The sequence below is a fragment of the Capsicum annuum genome, chromosome 3 (assembly GCF_002878395.1).
Source record: "Capsicum annuum cultivar UCD-10X-F1 chromosome 3, UCD10Xv1.1, whole genome shotgun sequence".
NCBI lineage: Eukaryota > Viridiplantae > Streptophyta > Magnoliopsida > Solanales > Solanaceae > Capsicum > Capsicum annuum.
In genome coordinates this window covers 78,294,822-78,315,518 of record NC_061113.1, presented here as the reverse complement: position 1 = coordinate 78,315,518, position 20,697 = coordinate 78,294,822, and the positions used below count along the sequence as shown (strand labels likewise).

Here is a 20,697-nt window from a genome sequence, read left to right as displayed (position 1 = left end):
ACCTTAGCTTGTAGAAGGCTTTTCGAGAAATTGGATGCATTTTACTTGGTAGCCAACATGATATAGGTTGATTTTGAAAATGCTTAGCCAGTTTGAAACAAAATTTTGCAAGTATCACCATATTGGTTTCTTTACACTTTCTAATATCCGAACCACCTTGCCTGTTACTCTTATAAATAGTGTCTCAATTCACAAGGTACTTTTTTCTCTTTCGGGTCACTCCATTGAAAATTTCTCTTAATTCTATTGATTTCGTTACACATTCGAACAGAAAGCATACGCAGACCAACATGGAAGAGTGGAGGTGCACATGCACCCATTAACTTCAGAATTATGTACACACACCTCATGTGAACGTATATTTTATTAGGCACCCTAAGACGCAAAAGCAAGTTGGGTGCATTTGTTGAAATCGTCGCGTAGCTCCTCTTCTCTATGTGAAGGAACTGGCTTTGAATCTCATTTACTGCTTTCCTTGGCTTTTCTTTTTCGTTTTTAGCTGATGGAAGCTTTAAGAATTGGATAAGACACGTAGCTGGCTGGTTTCGGATATGCGACGTCATGGTGCAAAGTTCAGTTTACAATCATCACTCCACGGAGAAAATTTTACCAATATAAGTCATTTAATTAATATTTATGTGTTAGTACATTAGTTTTATAGTTCTATGTTTAATAAAATTGTTGCACGAATGGTTGCTTTACTAACGTGTATTAGCCCTTGGTGGTGCACCCGTTGTCTTCAAATGTTGGGTCTGCCTCTGTCAGAAAGTGCATTAGCAAACAGTGCAGGATAAAAATTAGATTTCCATTTCGATAACCTTATTTTAATCTCTTCAGTAATGTAATCCAAATGCAATGAATTGGCCTGGAGGTAAAAGAAGAACACCTGAACACTTGCCCAAATCGCAATTTAAGGGAATACCTGTTTAGCACTAGTAGCAAGATTAATACCTCTTGATATATTAGGTGAGATAAATTTTAGACTTGATAAGTTATGGAATGTTCATACATAATGCAAAATTCATGTAGCGTCTCTTTGATAATGTCACATGCTTTCACAAAGGCCTTAGGAAAAAAAACATTTGAGTATTTGCAAAAGTTGAATGAGTATACTAGATTTGCCACTAGAAGATTTTATACCAATTCAATCTTTTAATGAGTATACTAGGTCCACCTCTAGAAGATTTAATACCAATTCAATCTTTGTCTGAACTTCTCGCAGTGATCATATTCAACAACCTTACCATACTCAACACAAAAATATAAGGTAATAAAAGGTTCATATTGGCTAAGGCCTCTGTCCATTTTGGAAGAAGGTGTAGTCTCTCCGAGAAAAGGCATGAATTACTAATTGATCTTTCTGCTAAGTGCTACCATTATTCTTTCTCTCGTTAACGTTCACCCGTAACGGTTCACTTCGTCTGACCGGCAAACGCCGACGCCGGCGACGGCATAGATGCGCCGACAACAGGTAAGGTTTGAATCTCTCTCCCTCTTTCTCTCTCCCCCAATTCTCTCTATCTTCTTCCCTCTCCCTTTCCCTTCTTTGTTCCGTCACTGCTATCGTCGGCGGGATTAGGGTTCTCGCCGGTTCGACCCCATCAACGGTGTAGGCGTGCATCAGCGGTCAAACAGGGTGGTACAACGTCAGCTGGCGTCCAGCTTTCGGCCAGACCCAGAAGACGCTCCGGCGACGCACCAGCAGAACGCAGGTGTACCGGTGACATCTAAACTTTATTATTTAGTAAATTCATACAGTTTTGGTTTCTTTGTATTACTTTGTTTCCTGTTTCCTGGTGCTTTATTATTTAGTAAATTCTTGCAGTTTGGTTTCTTTGTATTACTTTGTTTCTTGGTTCCTTTTCCGCTTCTTATTTGATTGAATTTCCTATTTTCTTCATTTTACAATATAGTACGCTTAACTTTTTTCCTTTTTCTTCTTTTGCTTTATACGTATTTGATTGTATTTCCTATTTCTTGGGATTATAGTGGTCACTGGCTGCTTTGCTTTTTGGTGGATATTGTTGTGGTGCCTTAGTTGCTAGGCCGATTACTATACTTTGTGTGTGCTTTCTCCTACTATTTTCGTACTGTTGCTTTGTTCGTTTGTCTGGCGGTTGGGGCTCTGTTTTTGGGTATTTGAGTAGTGGCTGGAGGAGTTGATGGTGGAATAGGGTCATGTTCGAGGGGATTGGGAGTGAGGGCTGTTTTGGGAGAGGGTGAGGTCAGGGGTCGGTATGGGGGATAGGTTGGGTGTTTGGTTGGTTTCGATGAGGGGTGTTAGAGGTAGGCGAGAGGCGAGAGAAGATAGGTTGAGGGTAGGGTCTTGGAACATTGGGCCCCTCCAGGGAAAGTCTGTAGAGCTGGTGAAGATTCTTAAGAAGAGGAGGATTAATATTGCTTGTGTTCAGGAGACTAGGTGGGTAGGTTCTAAGGCTAGGGATGTGGATGGGTACAAGCTGTGGTACTCAGGGAGTGAGAGGCGTCGGAATGGAGTGGGCATCTTAGTGGATGAGGAGCTTGGAGGACAGGTTGTGGAGGTTAAGAGGGTCAGTGATAGACTGATGAAGATTAAGTTGGTCATTGAGGGTTTTATGCTGCATGTGTGTAGTGTGTATGCGCCGCAGGTGGTCTTGGAAGAGGAGGTGAAAGCGAGATTCTGGGAGGATTTGGACGAGGTGGTAAGAAGCGTGCCTAGCTCGGAAAAGATTATCATAGCAGGGGACTTCAATGGGCACATTGGGGTCTTACCGGGAGGATATGACGATGTACATGGAGGTTTTGGTGATAGAAATGGTGAGGGAGCTGCTCTATTGAATTTTACAAGGGCCTTTGGGCTGGTGGTAGTGAATTCGAGTTTTCCGAAGAAGGAGGATCACCTGATTACCTTCCGAAGCACGATAGCCAAGACTCAGATTGACTTTCTACTGCTTAGGAAGGGGGATATGGTGTTATGTTAGGTTTGTAAAGTCATTACGAGTGAGCATCTTTCGACTCAATACAGGCTTCTAGTAATGGACTTGTCTATCAAGAAGGGCAAGAAGAGAAGGGTCAGGGAGGGTCGACCTCGAATTAAATGGGGTGGCTTGACGCAAGTTCGTGCCCTAGAGATAGGGGAAAAGGTGGCGGGAGCGGGGGTGTGGGAGTGTAGGGGGACGTGGATGTTATGTGGGATAGGGCTGTCAGCTGCATCACGGAGATTGCTAGAGAAGTGTTGGGTGTTTTGAAAGGTTGAGCAGGACGTCATAAGGGGGACTGGTGGTGGAATGAAGAAGTGAAGAAGAAAGTGGAGATTAAGAAAGAGGTGTATGTTAAGTTGATTGAGAGTAAAGATGAAGTGGAGAAACGGGTGAATAGGGAGGTTTACAAAGTAGCAAGGAAGTAGGCTAAGTTAGCAGTTATGATTGCTAAGTCAGCAGCGTTCGAGAGCTTGTATGCGGGGTTAGAGGAGAAAGGTGGGAAAAAAAGGTTGTATAGGCTTGCTAAGGCTAGGGAGCGGAAGGGTCGTGACCTCGATAAAGTGAAATGCATTAAGGGGGAGGATGGTATGTTTTGGTAGAGGATGTTCACATTAAGAAGAGATGACAGGAATACTTTCATAGCCTTCTGAACAAGAAGGGGGACAGAGGCATTGAGTTACGGGAGCTAGAGCACTCGGAGGAGAGCCGTGATTTTAGTTATTGTAGGCGTTTTAAGGTTGAGGAGGTCAGAGAGGCTATTCATAGGATGCGGAGGGGTAGGGCGACAGGGCCTGACGAGATTTCAGTGGATTTTTGGAAGTATGCTGGTGGGGCAGGTTTAAGGTGGTTGACGGATTTGTTTAACGACATTTTCAAAACTGCGAGAATGCCTGACGCTTGGAGATGGAGTACGATGATTCTGTAATATAAAAACAAGGGTGACATTCAGAGTTGCAACAACTATAAGGGTATTAAGCTGTTGAGTCACACTATGAAGATTTGGGAGAGAGTGGTTGAGTGTAGATTGAGGAAGGTCGTGTCTGTTTCGGAGAATCAGTTTGGATTTATGCCTGGTTGCTCTATGACAGAGGCAATCCACCTGGTGAGGAGATTGGTGGAGCAGTATAGAGAAAGGAAGAGGGATTTACACTTGGTGTTCATCGACCTGGAAAAGGCGTATGATAAAGTCCCAAAGAAGGTTCTTTGGAGATGCTTGGAGGTGAGAGGGGTCCTGGTGGCGTACATCAGAGTTACTAATGATATGTACGATGGAGGGAAGACCCGGGTGAGAACGGTGGGAGGAGACTCAGAACATTTTTCGGTCGAGACGGGGTTGCATCAGGGATCAACTCTTAGCCCATTCCTATTCACGTTGGTGATAGACGTGTTGATGCGGAGTATTCAAGGAGGGGTGCGTTGGTATATGTTATTTGCGGACGATGTAGTGTTGACTGATGAGACGCGGCGTGGGTGGGTGGTTGGGGTGTGTGAATGACAAATTGGAGGTTTGGAGGCAGACCTTGGAGTCTAAGGGGTTCAGGTTGAGTAGGTCCAAGACGGAGTATTTGGAATGCAAGTTCAGTGACTTAAGGCAGGAAGACGAAGTGGTGGTGAGGTTGGACTCCCAAGATGTTTGTAAGAGGGATAGTTTTAAGTATCTTGGGTCTACGATTCAGGAAAATGGTGAGATTAATGAGGATATCTCTAAACGTATTGGAGCAGGTTGGATGAAGTGGAGGCTCACCTCGGGAGTGTTGTGTGATAAGAAGGTGCCCCTTAAGTTTAAAGACAAATTTTATAGAGTGGCAGTCCGTCCGGCCATGTTGTATGGAGCGGAGTGTTGGCCAGTCAAGCACTCCCACATCCAAAAATTGAAGGTGGTGGAAATGAGAATGTTACGTTGGATGTGTGGGCTTACTAAAGGGGACAGAGTTAGGAATGAGGTTATCCGGGAGAAGGTGGGAGTGGCTTGGGTGGAGGACAAGATGCGGGAAGGAAGGCTGAGATGGTTTGGGCATGTGATGAGGAGGGGCGCGGATGCCCCGTTCGTAGGTATGAGAGGCTAATTTTTGATGGTTTCAGGAGGAGTAGAAGTAGGCTGAAGAAATACTGAAGGGAGGTGATTAGGCATGACATGGAGCAGCTTCAACTTATTGAGGACATGACCCTAGATAGGAAGGTGTGGAGGTCGTGGATAAGGGTAGAAGGCTAGTGTGAGTGTGCGGATCTTGTGTAGCCGGGTTCGTAACCCTAGGACTGTGTACGTAGGTGTCGTTGGCATGTAAGGGTATGTTACTACTAGGTGGGGGGGCCTATTTCTTATTTCTTAGTTCCTATTTTCTTATTTAGTGTTGCCTTTATTTCTCGTATTTCGTTTTTTCTCTGTTTTCATTTATATTATTTCTTATTCCTGATTTTTCCGTTGTGTCATCCATCCTCCTTGTTTATTATTCTGTATCTTGAGCCGGGGGTCTTATCAGAAACAATCTCTCTACTTCTTCAGAGGTAGCGGAGGTAGCGGTATGGACTGCGTACATCTTACCCTCCCCAGACCCCACTTTGTGGGAATACACTGGGTTTGTTGTTGTTGTTGTGTGTAGTCTCTCCATCCCAAATGATAGAAAACTATCTCCTGCAACACAACTCATAACAAACTTAGTTATAGATGGAGGAAAATTATAATTAACAAGGATTCTCTGAAGAAAATCCCCGGAGACAATGTCATAGGCCTTATGCAAATTAACTTTAATGATCATGCCTCCAGTTTGTCCATTCTTATGTCTCAAAGAATTTAGAATCTCTTGAGCTAATTATAATAATATCAAAAGTAGTTCCAGGAATAAACCCAACTTGATAAGGCCCAATAATGTCTCGATAATGTTCTACTCGAACCTTTGGAAATCTTACCCATAGTTCAGTAGGGGTAACTTGTGCTAAGATGGTTTAATATCACTGACATTTTCTCATAGTAGGATAATTGTTATCAATTTTTCAAGGACCCTTTATGAAACCTTCATATAGTCAATTGCCACGCCGAAATTTAATTAGGAAGAAACCATAATGAAAGGCAAGGCTTTAAAGTCCCCTTTGAGTTCCCAGAGTCTCAAGAACTTTTGCCATAGAGTATTGTAGTCAATCGATTTACCTAAAGGTTTAAGAATCAAAGTATCTTCCCACAGTTTCCTACTTGATGTCGGAACTCTTGGAGGAAGAATGATATGGGATCATTCTTATCAGTGGCATTTTTGTCTTTTCATTTTCATGTTCTTCATCATCAGTGACAGAATTTTCTACTTCTGGATCAAAATATCGAGCCTTCTGCGCTTTATCCAACAATGTGTCGCTAATTGACAGTCCCTTGGTATCCTATCCAGTACTGTCATCCCTTATACTGCATAATACATGCCAAAACATGATCCACTTCTTCAATTTCATCATCCATCAACTATCAGAGTATCTTTAGTAATTCCATCTTTCATCCTCTTAGTACTTCTATGGAGATATTCACTTTCATTCTTTGTAAGTTCTTTTCTGTCAGGATTCCTTTTAGCCTTATTCATTCGTAGTTATCAGACAAGCAACCCACACACACGTACTAGATATGAAGGATATTCCAACAATTCCAAACCTGCAATTTTAAATCCGCAAGCATAAGGAAGAGGAGTTGCAAAACCTCGTTTGCGTTAGAGCTTTGAGGAAAAACAGAACATGTTTCGCCTGACTGTAGTCTTTCGTCTGTCACTATGCTTCTGGATTAGCCTGTCAAATTGCTGCTAGATCTGCCAGAACTTATTTCTTGAGAAAGAAGCAGCGGAGTACAGTTCCTTGTTTGGTCAATCCAATATGGAAGACTCAGACCCGTGCAATTCAGAGTTGAAGCTGAAATATTTTCCCAATTAACCTATGATCTACCGAATATCATCCCGCAATGAAATTGACTGGTGAACCACAAGAGATCTTGGTATTAGGTTTGGGAAATAGGTTGAAAGAAAAGGCTGGTGGAGCACTTAATGTGAATTTGAACTTTGCTGTAATCTCACGAAGCAGGTTATTCTGCTCAAATTTGGCTGCTAGTATCATTGATTTGGATGATTGAATGTTAAGGAGTAGGAAACCCAAAACCCCTATTTCTAGATAGAGGGAGAGAGAGAGAGAGTCTCCACTCGCCTCCTAATGTATTTATCTGAAAATTTGGATTTCTTTCTATTTGAAATCACTATTGGTTTTGTTCTAATGCCTGCTTCTCTTTTTATGGGACACTTCATCACTTGGAAGGGGAGCGTTGGAGTAACTGTGAAATTGCTGCCACGTGACCAGGTCACGGGTTCAAGCCTTGGAAACAACATCTGGCAGAAATGCAAGCTAAGGTTGCGTACAAAATAGACCCTTGTGGTTGGGCCCTTCCCCGGACCTTGCGCGTAGCGGGAACTTTAGTGCATTGGGCTTCCCTTTTTTTACAACATCATTACTTAAAAGTAAACATTTTTCTTCTTCCTGTTCTAGCATGTTATACAAGGGATACGTTTCTTCTTGTAATAGGAATTGAAGCGTTTTAATCTTTTAGATGAGGTGATTCGCACAAGTCAGCTTTGTCTAATTTGCTTTTTCTAGCTTGGAAGGCATTTCCCTGAAAGCAATCTCAAACACTGGAGGGCTGCATTCATTGCTTGGTTTACGTGATCATATACTGGTAGCTGTGCCAAGGGATTCTATTATATCTATTCCAGACCATGACAGTACTAACAGGATTGGAGCTTCCTTTGAAACTCCTTGTGGTCGTATGTTGGTAATTTCTTTATACATTTCTTTCTTAGTTATGTTTATAATTGGACCATCTTCTTGTTTTAGTGCAACCACCCCAGTTATGATCCATTTTCTTGTATTTTTCCTTCTATCAAGTTTATTTGTTCAATGAAAATTTTCTTTGCCTCGCTTGGCAGATTAAGCCTGCAGACTACATGGAAATGATTTCTTCAATGAGGCCAAATTTATGGATCACTTTAGCTGATGAAGTTCCTGCTTGGGCTTCTGAAAAGAGGAACAAAGCCTCAGTTGAACGTACACTAAAATGGCTTGATGAATGCATCAATTCAAACTCGGTAGGCATGCCATACTGGCTATTTATCTATTCTCTGCTTTGCTAGCTTGTGAATGTGGATTTGCTTAATTACAAGCCTGAGTTTGACGTCAATATGCTATGTGAAAAGCATGCAGAGCAGCAAAGGTTCCTGTATAGACTTGTCTGTGGAATTTTTATTGTTGGTTGGAAATCATTTCATGGCAAGAAGCAATAGCTTAAAGAGTTCCTTTTCTGTGAAGTGCCTGAAGAGGAGGCACATTTATTAGTACAACATTTCAAAATTTCCATCCCTCTTTTTCACCACATCTGCCTGCGTCAGCATCTCCTTCACAGACTTCTTTCGCCCCTTGTCACCTCTTAATTCTCCTCCCCTCCTATCGAAAACTTCATACCCCTTTTCACTTCTAAATTCTCCTCCCCTCCTTTCGAAAACATCATACTCCTCCCTATCTACTTTCAGCTTTACGGGACGAAACTCTGTAGAAAGCGAAACTCTATACTCCACTTCCCTTCCCCATAATCGAGACAGATATCTTCTCCTCTTTTTTACCAAAATTCTCACCCTAGATGTGTCGTGCAAGCTACAAATCACATTCACAAAACCCCCCAAAGATGTTCCCTGACCTTTTTGAAGAGGTCGATACACCATAGGTGCAATGGAAGCCCCACTAGATTAACCACCACTGAGTTACTTGAGACGCGAGGATCATCACAGCCTTCCTGCCCCAATCATCTCTCCAGCTGCATAAAATTGTTGTTGAACCATCTTCTTCCCTCATGGAGAACTTTTAGAGCTTGTTCTTCATCCCAAAATGAAACAACAACGGGGTATCATTCAGCTGAGTAATCTTCTGTCATGACCCAAAAACCAAGGACCATGACAAGTAAGCCTATCACCTAAACAGATACGCAAGGGGAAAAGACAACAATAACTCCAAGGCAAGGCTTTTAGAACGAAGCCGAACCACATACATGTAATAAAAACCGAAAGGAACATAACCAATAATGCCATAACTCCCAAAACCCGGTTTCACAGTGTAAGACCTACTAATACAATCCATGAATCAAATACATGAGAAATCCAACAGGAACAACTCTGTCTCCGAATACTAGTAAAGACATAGTCTAATATAGAAAGATAAAAGTGAACTCCAGACGCATGAAATCCAACCGCTACCTTGAATAACTTCAAACGCGCCCAAATGAACCACTGTTAGGTGCACTTGAACCAGGATTTGCACCGAAAGGGTATAATAGAGGTGAGTAAGGTCCACTTGTTCTCAATAGGTATCATACTTTGATCAAACAAAGTAGAAAATAAAGCATACAAAAGTACACACCAAGGGCACGTCACCTGCAATCAGAAAATGTCCCACAATTGTAGCCCACACCGCTTGCTTCACATATATTGCAACAAACACCAAAAAGGGATGCTAGTACACATTATACCACATACAAGTAGAGCAAAGAAGAACAAACATATACGAGAACATCAAGTACAAGTAAAGGAAGATAGAACAACTGGATAGGTAACAAGTGAATACAATCACTACACAAGCATAATAAGGTAAATAGAATGAAAATGATGATGATGATCATGTAATGCACAAGGTTGTTGCATAACCTCCGTATACACATATGGAGCTAAAGCTTCCCGGCGTAGGACTCATGGGGGTTCGTCAACCTGTATACAATCCATATTCAATCCATATCTATATCTCCTCCCCGACACATCCCTTGGAAAGGGTTTTTTTAAGATGTCACATTTTCTGTCAGAAAAAGTATTTCCAGAGTTTCCAGTATTTCCATAGTGGTGTCAATGTTTCATGAATGAGTATGATATGAGGATGAAATGCTCACAACTAACCAACATGAGTGTTTCCATATCCAACCAATAGACCAACCAAGTGAGCCAAATATCCACTTAATTTTCCAATCGTCCATGAAATCCAACACGATTCACATGCCAATAGAGTATGAATACATCACAATATACAATTGATACCACGTTAGGCTTTCTCATTAGCAACATATAATCAATTTCACATGTACAAGGACAACAATATCATATAAGACTTCACACGGTCACACATAGCAAATAATGTTTCAAAACCACCAAATTCATCAACATATAGGCCCCCACACGGGCACAACACAATAAACTTAGCCATTTTCATGATTAGTTCCCACACCCTTAACATGATTTTGTATCAACATTAACTACCCAACCCAGTCTGAAAGAAGTTAAGCCATAACCTACCTCGAATGTCAAAAATCGGTTCGCAAGCCTTCGATCCAAAGACTTACTCCCCACCAACGGATCCGGAATGAACTAAAACATGAAAATATAGAATCTGTGCGTCAAAACAAAGCCAATGATACCCATATTGCTTATTTTCAAGTCGGGGTCAATTTCAAGTCGGGGTCAAAACGGACCCCGAAACAGATTTTCAAAAAAGAAGGGCAAAATCTTAATTTTATTTCAAAAACGCGTTCCCCATATTTTTAGGACTTTACAGCTGAAAATCCAAGCGAAAATGAGTTAAAAACGAGGTCCAAATCGAAGAAAAATCAATTTCAAGCTTTACCGGGTAAAATCCCCAAAATCCATTTTAAAAATCAAGAATTGAAGTTGTTTTGAAGATGAAATTGGTAGAAAAGTAATAATAATAAGGTTAGAAACTTACCCAAATGAAAATGGGTTGAAATCGGGATTTAAATCGAAGAAATACAATTTTGGGCCTTCTGGGTCAAAATCCCCAATTTCCACTTTAATCCATATTAAAACAAGAAATAGATGATAAAATTGGAGTAAGGTAGTTGAAATAGGGGTTTAGAAGCTTACCCAAGCTTAGAAATGGAAGAAATTGCTCAAAGTTTGAAACACTAAGCTCCAAGTCCCAAAAATGGGGAAAAGAATGGTGAAACATGGGTATATATAGGGTCCAAGTCTCCGCAGACCCATCGGGATTCATCCGGAATCCCGTGAACGCAAACGAAATATGCTACCCTATCAAATTCGACGCTCCGGAATCAATGACGATATCCGATTTTTGAAAAAACATCGTTTTCACAAAGTTGACCCCCGAAACTCAAAATCATAACTTTCCGAACGAGGGTTGAAATGAGATTTAAAAGCCATTAAACCACACCAACCATGTTACCACCCTAAAATCGATGTTCTGGATCTGTCGGCGCAGTCCGTTTTGTCATCCGACGCATAAATAAAAAAATGTTGACTGAAGTCAACTATAAGGCTTCTCAAGCCACCAAAAACCACAATATCACATAAATCACATCAAAATGCATCGGAAACCGTGCCAATCATCCCCGCACCCTAGAAATACCACAACGTAACCACGGGGAGGGGTAAAATAGTCAATTCACACAGAAATACATGTTTCACATAATTCATCAAAAATTCAAGTCGTTACATCTTCATCCCCTCTGCTACGACCCACTCCTCAGCTGCCCAATTGCTGATCGCCTCCAGGAAACCAACCCATTTAATGAAGGAGCCAACCAAGCAAAGATTTCAAAAAACTTTTTCTCTTCAAAGTGTAGTCTTCTGACATCAAGAAGCTGGGTTCTATCGAGAGCTCTTTCTTCCGACATCTGGCACCTAAATCTAGAGAAGGCCAAGCTAAAGCTTCTTTGAAAAAAATGCTCTCCCTCTTCCTAGATTCTAGAGAAAAATAGGAGCTTAGTGAATCTATTGCTCTACAAATGCACCCATTTTCCTTTCTTTAGTTCCACTCAAAAAGCTACTCATGTTCCCTCCTTACTTCTTTCTATCACTACATACCTAGGAATGCCTTTGGGAGCCAAATCAAAATCCAAAGAGATTTGGGAATCGGTAATTGAGAAGTGCGTAAAGAAACTGACATGGTGCAAGGCTCAATACTAGTCCTTTGGGTTGGGTTGGGGGGAATCACTCTCATTAATTCAGTACTTGATGCAACGCCAATTTATATGATGTCTCTATTTCCCATTCCAAGTGGGGTTATTCAGAGGATTGATAAGATTAGGAGGGATTTCTTGTGGAATGGAAATAAGGAGGGAAAAGGGTTACACTTAATTAAATGGTGCAAGGTGCTGTGTGGGAAGAAACAAGGTGGGTTAGGCATCAGGAATTTAAAGTGGCAGAGTTATGCTCTCAAAGTGAAATGGTTATGGAGATACTCCCAGGATTCTCAAGCTTTTTGGGTAGACATAATAAGAGCTAAATATGGTGAGGATAACAAGTGGATAACAAAGGAAGTAAACTCAACTTATGGAGTGAGTTTATGGAAGTCCATAAGAACACTTTGGCCTCTAATGAAGGCTCACACCACTATCAGGATATCTAATGTGTGCAATACATCCTTTTGGGAGGACAAATGGCTTACCAATTCTTGTCTAAAGGATCTCTTTCCAAACATTTATGCCCTAGATCTACAGCAAGAGAAAACAGTAGATGGAGCATGGTTAACGCAGGGATGGAATTTTCAGCTCAGAAGAATCTAAATGATTGGGAAGTGGATACATTTGTAGAGTTGTATAGAATACTGGAAGAGTTCAAAGGTATACAATAGGGAAATGAGACTTTGGTGGCAAGTAGATTAGCAGGTACAAAAATCGGCACATCCGGATATCAAAAATTCCGTTGTACTAAATGTGATATCCAAATCAAAATTTATATATTTTAAAAAATAAAATCCGAAGTTCAATCCATAATCCAGAAATCCAAAACCGAATATCCAAAAAGTTCAGATTTCGGCTTGACCCAAACTATGCCCATCTGTACTACACATATTCAGTAAACATTTTCAATAAAGCGAATGACACTGCTTCTAGCAGCGTAGCAGCCCTACTGATCATTATTTATTACTACACTTTTCTTGTAATATGTTTTAGGAGTGTAGTTTGTGTGTTGCCTTGGTCATGTATGTATAATTAACAGAATGTAGTCAGTGGTCATCTTGCTAACGAGGTACATACGTTCGTCCTGTTTGTTCCTTCTCCTATTTCTTTTTCTCTTTTTTTTTTGTTTTAAAAAATAATTAATTCCGGGTGTTGTTAACCCTACCAAGTATATTGCTACATAATCTCATCAAAAAGTGTTATGCTGAAGCGTAGACAGACGGAGCAGTGTTTGGATCTGTTGTTGGAGGCTCTAGGGTGGAGCAGCGCCGACGTTGTGCTCAAGAAGTTGCTAGGAGGAATGTAGAAGGTTTGCTTTCTCTCTTCAAAGTCATATACTGCCTTGCCACGATATTGGTAATTGTAAGTGAAAGTCAATGCGATGAGTAACAGTAAAGTCTAGTTCAAGAAAAAAACTAGAGAAGTGTCAGTTGTAAGTGAAATCCTCTTAACAAATGAATAAATCAATTGGAATTTCTAGTATCAAAAGTACTATTTTTTTCTACGACGTGACTTAACTGATCTTCAGCAGTGTTGGAGGAAGTTCTTTTTTACATGAGTATCTTTATATCTGAAAATATCTTGCCCTCACTGATGAACTTCATTTTACTTAAGTTCCTTTCATGGAAAAGACTTTTTGACAGAATTAAGCTATTAAAGAGTTTACCAAAGAGGGAATCTTGGTCCATTTTGATCTGCCATCATTTGCAAGTGACTTTTGCGCTGAAGTTTAGTTTTGTTAAATATTCAAAGGCCTCATAGCTATTTATTTGTTTGTTTGATCGCTTTAAAATATCCTATTAATTTCAGAATGAGTTTTCAATGCAGGTTTTTGGATTGGTGGATTTGGACTAGGTGAGAGCATGGAAGAGCGCAATCCCCTCCTTAGAGCTGTTGTGGTATGATTCTCTTATGGTATTTCTGCATCTGTTCCGTTTCTTTTGGCGGGAAATACTTTTTCTTCTAAAGAAGTCCTCTTGAAATGAATGTGGAAGGTAAGACAGACCCATCACTATTGTTGAACTTACATAATAATGAGCATAAAGACGAGAATCAGATCATAAGATGTCTTCATAACAATTTGCTTTAGGTCTATTCCCCTTATATTTTTCATTGTGCATGTAAAATCAATAGATCTGTTGTTTCCAACTTCAGAACTTGATAGATCGTGGACCCTCGCTCTACCTTTCTCCACTTAAATACTAGGATCACCAGCAGAATTCAAACTTGTCATGTGTTTCTACTGCCTATCACATATTTCGTTCCCTGCTACGTTTGCCATTGAACCAAACCCTTGTGGCTATTCCCCCATATACTTTTAGAAGCTCTTTCGAATACTTAGTTTGACTCTAATGCCACATGAGGATTATATGTTTATCAGGGTTTTAGTGTATTTGAAGGTTCATATAAAATAGTCTGCACCTATCTCATCCCTCTTGAATCGGGTATGTATAGCCAAAGTGAAGAATCCATAACATATTTTTTTAATGTAAGTTGGGGACCATCTATGGTACTGTGTTAAATTAGTTTGGTACCGGTGATTAAAGTGCTAATTTGCAGTACTTGTGAAATAGTTGCAGGTGGGTGTTTTGTGTAAAATTTCCTTTATGATCTCCTTCAGGTCCATAAGTTGCTAATCATGTTCATTCAGTCTCTTCACTTGAAGGTCAATGTTCGCGCCAACTTTTTATTTTCATTTTTATGACAGCCTTAAAGTTGACAATAAATGTTGGTTTCATACAAATGGGCTTCTCTAAATTATGTTTATGGGGATCCTTTATGTCTTTAGTAGACTGTAAAATATTGTACTTCTTTGCATACAGTAGAAAACTCAAGTTTGTGGTGTCTTATGATGTTACTGGTTGCAGGATAGTTTACCTGAAGAAAAGCCACGTCTCATAAGTGGACTTGGACTACCAGGCAAGTCTGATATCATGAATGCTTCTGTCACTCATTCACTGCTGCGCACTCACAGAAAAATATTTGCATATAGATGCATGTCAACATAGTGATTGATATTGTGTTTGGAAACGAAAAGTGTGTTTGTTATAGCTAAGTATAAAGAAACAACTTCAGTATTTACCAAATTCAACCCACTTGCTTTCTCACTGTGAAAATTGTGTATTTGAATTAAAAATTGTATTCTTCTTGTGGCGGAGCGGATTAACTTGTTTCTCTACAGAAGAGGTCTTGCAAGGTGTTGCTGCAGGTGTTGATATATTTGATTCCACGTAAGTACTAGCTCAGGATATTGGTGTCTCCTTTCCTCTATTATCTGATTCTCTTAGCTGCAATTGTGACATTGGACTTTTGTTCCCAGTTACATCTACCATCTCACACTAGGAGGCTTTGCTCTCACCTTTCCTCTTGAAATGATAGACACACAAATTACAACATATCAACCAAACAGTATTTCAGGATATGATGGCATAAAGATAAATTTGAAAGCAACAATGTATATGTAAGTCATGTTTATCCCTTCAGACTTCTTGTGGTACTATAACTGAAATTTGCAACATACTGACATAGTTGCAATTCGTTCAATGTTGTGCTTATAGAAATGATAGTATGTAATCTTGCTATGTCCCTCAATAACTTAGCTTGTGGCCTTCCTGGGGTGGTTGTTTCAGCAAAATACTGAGATGTTCACTGATAATGCAATTTGTGTCCCTCTCCATCCTTCTTGCAGGAAGGATATATCTCCTATCGTCGATGATTGCAAGTGTTATACATGCCAAAATCATACAAAAGCATACATCAATCACCTTCTCAATGTCCATGAGATGCTGGCACATGTTCTGTTGGAAATGTAAGCAGCTCTCTGCTTTATTCTCTGGCTTTGGTGTCATGTCTTCATGATACCTAACGTGAGCTTGTCTTTCATTTCCCAGACACAACACGCATCATTTTCTGGGATTCTTCCGCTCTATCAGAGAGGCAATTCAAGAAGGAAAGTTCGAGCAATTTCGACAGAAATTCATAGGAAGTAGGCATGAACATCTCTTTTCTGCTGCTTTAAGCGACCAACTTGACATTTCTGTGCAAGATTAGATTTAAGGCACAGCTTTTAAGAGAAAATTGCTGTTTTCTGATTGACATCTTTTCATATGCCTGTGGGCGATGCAATTTTATTATATTTAAATCCGTACAAAATTCGGATTATATTAAATTTAAAATATATTAGTCCCAAATAAATATTGCGGGTTAATATAATTGAATTAGTTATTTAAGTCTAAATAGGTATGGGTTTAAATAAGGCCCAATATTTATTGGGTTAGTCCATTAATTTGGGCTACAAATGATGAGCCTACTTTACTAAGCCCAAGATATTGTCATATTCTGAAGACCCAAATAAGCGTCACGTGGCATACCAAGTCAAGTGAAGGAGCCAATAGGATCGTGTCATATGTCAAACTGATGCAGCAGACCCATGAAATAAAAGTTCATAAAAGGCGCCACATCAATTAAATCTGATTGGTCAAAGGAAGTCCATATTCATGACTTCCTTTCCTACAGCTATAAATAGGGGCCTCATAATTCAGAAAGGAACCCCAGAATTCTAACAAGTAGCAAGAGAAAGCTCGTGGATCAAACGTCACTATTTCTCTAAAACGCTCAAGAATTTAAATCAAGTTCATCAAGATTCAAGATCAAGACCGCAATATTCAAGAACAAGCTCAAAAGCCCTTGAATTCAAGCACAAGTCAAGATCAAGTCCCTCAAGTTCGCAAACCAAGTTCAAATTCAAAATCAAGCTTCAGGCCCTTGAATTTATATTTGAAAAGGCGAATCGGAGGATTCATAGAGATTGTAACACTCGCATTGAAATCAATAAAATCGATTGTTGCAATATATTTTTCTTGTCTCAATTATTTATTTTTCGGTCTCGAAAATTTTACTGTCCAACAAATTCTGGCACGCCCAGTGGGACGATCTCTACCTCTCATCTCAACTTTTCATACTTCAAAGTTTAAGAACAATGAAATGACTTCCAAGAAGGTCAATTCTCAATCAACTGCTTTCAAGGCTGCAGATTCAAAGTTCTCTACTGAAGTAGAAAGCGTCTTTGGTGTTACTTTCGAAACCCTGGGAGCTGTCATAAGAAGTAAGGCAGGCTTGCTAGGACAACAAACCTATCCAGTGTTGTCCGCTCCAGCTTCAGTTTTTGGATCTTTAACCTCGAAAGGAACAAAGTCCAATGCAAGTGCTTCAGAAGGAGGAAGCAGTGTGGTCGAATCGCTAAAAAAGACTCTAGCTCTACTTGAGCATTCCGATTCCAAATACTCTAGAGCCAAAAGCGATGGTCGTTCAAGAAATGCGTCATCTCCACTTACACTACATAAGCTAAGCATTTCAAAAATTAACTTATGTGATAATCCGTGTTACTCGCTAACATCTTCGGTGATTATGCAAGCAATGGTAACTGATGCCTCGTCTATGGAGGAGTAGCTAGCGAATATGACAAAGGCAATTGAAGGCCTGACCAACTATGTTCAGAATCAAGAGGCTATGATTGATAAGATAGTGGATAGGGTGGAAGGTTTGATAGACAGAGAATCTAGCCATGCACCGGGAAAAGCTCCAGAGGTTCATGAGATAGAAAACTCTGTGAAATAAACACCATCGACTAAAGAGGTGCAAATTTCTGCTGAGGGAATGATCCCGATTTGGCAATTGAGGGAATTTATTGAAAGGGCCCTCAAAGACAAGTATGATGTTGTCACCAAGTCTTTCCTTGCATATGCCAAGCCCTACACTGCGAGGATAGATAGCCTCAAGATGCCTGCCGGCTATCAACCCCCTAAAATTTCAACAATTTGAGGGCGCAGGGAACGCAAAACAACATGCCGCACACTTTGTTGAGATATGTAATAATGCTGGAACTTACGGTGACTATCTTGTCAAACAGTTTGTTCATTCCCTAAAGGGAAACGCCTTTGATTGGTACACGGACCTTGAGCCTAATTCCATTAATAGTTGGGAGCAATTGGAACATGAGTTCCTAAATCGGTTTTATAGTACAAGACGTATAGTGAGCATGATAGAGCTCACAAATACTCGTCAAAGAAAGGATGAGCCAGTCATCGACTTCATCAATCGATGGAGAAATGCGAGTCTAAACTATAAAGATAGGCTCAGTGAAACTTCTGCAATAGAGATGTGCGTCCAAGGAATGCACTTGGGGCTTCTCTACATCTTGCAAAGAATCAAACCAAAATTCTTTGAAGAGTTATCTACTCGTGCTCACGACATGGAGTTGAGCATGTCTCCTGCTAGAAAGGAAGGAACACCTATCCATGACCCTCGAAGGGGAAAGGATAAGCAAGAACCCAAGAGATAGGGTAAGTTTGTCCCAAAAAATAATAACAAAGAATTCATGAATGTTGATGTGTCTCCTGTGAAAGTCACCACAAAGGTAAGCAAGAAGCAAAGTGTAAAGACGACTTCTGGAGCACGTCCAAATCAAAAAACGTTAAAGGAGATTCAAGAAAAGGAATATCCCTTCCTTGATTCTGATGTTGCTGAGATTTTTGATGAACTCCTTCAGCATAAGCTCATCGAACTCCCAGAAATGAAGCGTCCCAATGAAGCCGGAAGGACCAATGACCCTAATTATTGCAAATATCATAGGCTCATAAGTCACCCTCTGGAGAAATGCTTTGTCTTTAAAGATAAAGTAATACAACTGGCAAAAGAGAAGAAAATCTTTTTCAATGATGAGACAGCCAGTTCTCATCAAATATCTATCACTTTTGGCTCGCTTGACCCGGTTAAAATTTGTGTCAAAGAGCATAATGAGGAGATATTAGAGCTTGGCAGGTCTTCGGTTAACGAAGATGATGATGAAGGTTGGACTCTAGTGACTAGACACAGACGCAAGAAGATGAGTCTGCGAAAGGAGACGTAAGAGCAGCCAACCAGAAGGAGAGTGGTGAAAAAACTAAGGAAACAGAAATTGGTTGAACTTTCAAAAAAGATAAGGGTAACGGAGCTTCACCATCAGAAACATCGGCGTCCGGTGACTTTAGAGGAATTCTTACAAGAGTTGGTTCCGCAACAAGACTGCCTAAGTCAACCTTGAGGCGTCTTGTTTAAATACCGCCAAAGAGGGGGCAAAGGGTGAGAATCTACCCATAGAGGTTCCTTCACCTTCCGAAAAGCTTGCTGAAACTCTTGACGAAGAGGCACATATGTGTGATACAAAAATCTCATTCACAAATAACGATCTTCTGCTTGGTAAGACCCTACATAACCGTCTTTTATACATGGTGGGTCAAATTCAAGGAAAGAAGATCAATAGAATTTTGATAGATAAGGGATCTAGAATCAATATCCTGCCTATCCGTACGATGAAGGAGCTTGGCATCACTACTAGCGAACTGGATGGAAGACGTATAATGACCCAAGGCTTCAACCAAGTGGGCCAGAGGGCCATGGGATGTATCAAGTTGGGGATTCATATGGATGATTTTCAATCAAACCCATTGATGCATGTGATTGATGCCAAAACTTCATACAATATATTGCTTGGTAGGCCTTGGGTGCATGGGAACAAAATTATCTCGTCCTCTTACTATCAATGCTTGAAGTACCTTGAAGGCGGAGTGGAAAGAAAGATAGTTGTCGGTGACAAGCCATTCACTGAAGCTGAGTCACATTTTGCCGATGCAAAATTCTACTTAAAGAAGCATGTTGGGGATGAGAAAAGGGTTGAAGATGTCACCAAGACCAAGTGTGACGATCTTGCATCTAAGAAGGTCGTGGTGACTGTCGAAAAAGTTGCCACCAAGAAGCCTCTCTCCATTTCAAATAAAGAAGGTGCCGCTTCTGTGAAAAAAAAAAGGCAACTCCCATTCTTCATTACGTACCAAGGTAAGGGAAGTAAAAGACCACCCATCATATTCCCAAGATAATGTGCTAAAGGGGCTAACTTTACCTATTAGGAAGATTGATGCAATAAATCCATCCTCAAGACTTCTTGAAGAGTCTGTGACTCAAAATCTGCCACAAGATATGACACTCCCTACGAACCGTATGAAAGAGGGCTTTGATCCAAATGCATACAAGCTATTTGTAAAGGCCAGCTACAATCCTAATGAGCCATCAAGGTTGGGCAAACTTCCATCAGAGGGTACAACCAGGCAAGCACGTAAAGGCCTAGGATACACACAGCCACCTCCAATTCGAATCTCTATAAGAAGGGCAGTCAGTAATTACATCACTGTAGAAGAAGAATCCACTGCTGCTAAAAGACGCTCTGTCTTTGATCGACTTGGAGAACCAACTGCAAGAACTTCCGTGTTCGAAAGGTTGAGACCTCTAAATAAGAAGAAAAGCAACAAGCGCTGAAGAAGTCATCAAAGCATAATGATGCACTCTTCATTTAAAATCCAGAAGGACTTCCAAAGTTTGATCCCTTCCAGAATTAGGCGACAAATAGAACTGGTGGTTTCATGCAACGAGGAACGTGAGGAAGATGAAGAAAGTATTAGCTCCTCATATCATGTTACGATCCAAAATGAGAATGAGGTCTCGTCTCAAATAAAGGTTGATAAAGAGATGGAAGATACTTTCTAGTGTCACCACATATCCATCAACGATGATGATCCTTAAAAGGAGGAAGATGCTGGAGATGCTCCATCTCAACTTAAAGAAGGAGTAAAAGCCACAATAGATCCTCTGAAGGAAGTTAATCTTGGAACTAATGAAGACCCAAACTAACTTACCTAAGTGCGTTTCTAGAAGTAGTGGAGG

The 20,697-nt window shown here is 40.4% G+C and overlaps 1 protein-coding gene across 4 annotated transcripts in view; it reads left to right on the top strand.

Moving 5' to 3' along the window:
- Positions 1 to 16,164, top strand: part of LOC107863660 (queuine tRNA-ribosyltransferase accessory subunit 2) — a 38,133-nt gene extending 21,969 nt beyond the window's left edge. Inside the window, exons 2-11 of one of the 4 annotated variants that reach the window (XM_016709690.2) lie at positions 7,572 to 7,746; positions 7,901 to 8,059; positions 13,159 to 13,252; positions 13,771 to 13,841; positions 14,564 to 14,608; positions 14,811 to 14,862; positions 15,128 to 15,173; positions 15,263 to 15,403; positions 15,632 to 15,751; positions 15,834 to 16,164. In XM_016709690.2, the coding sequence (XP_016565176.1) occupies positions 7,572 to 7,746; positions 7,901 to 8,059; positions 13,159 to 13,252; positions 13,771 to 13,841; positions 14,564 to 14,608; positions 14,811 to 14,862; positions 15,128 to 15,173; positions 15,263 to 15,403; positions 15,632 to 15,751; positions 15,834 to 15,993 (1,063 nt within the window). In that variant the 3' untranslated portion in view covers positions 15,994 to 16,164. Of the gene's footprint in view, positions 1 to 7,571; positions 7,747 to 7,900; positions 8,060 to 13,158; positions 13,253 to 13,770; positions 13,842 to 14,563; positions 14,609 to 14,810; positions 14,863 to 15,124; positions 15,174 to 15,262; positions 15,404 to 15,631; positions 15,752 to 15,833 lie in introns of all 4 variants that reach the window. The other 3 variants (XM_016709689.2, XM_016709691.2, XM_016709692.2) reach the window with 3 other exon arrangements.
- Positions 16,165 to 20,697: the final 4,533 nt, after the last annotated feature.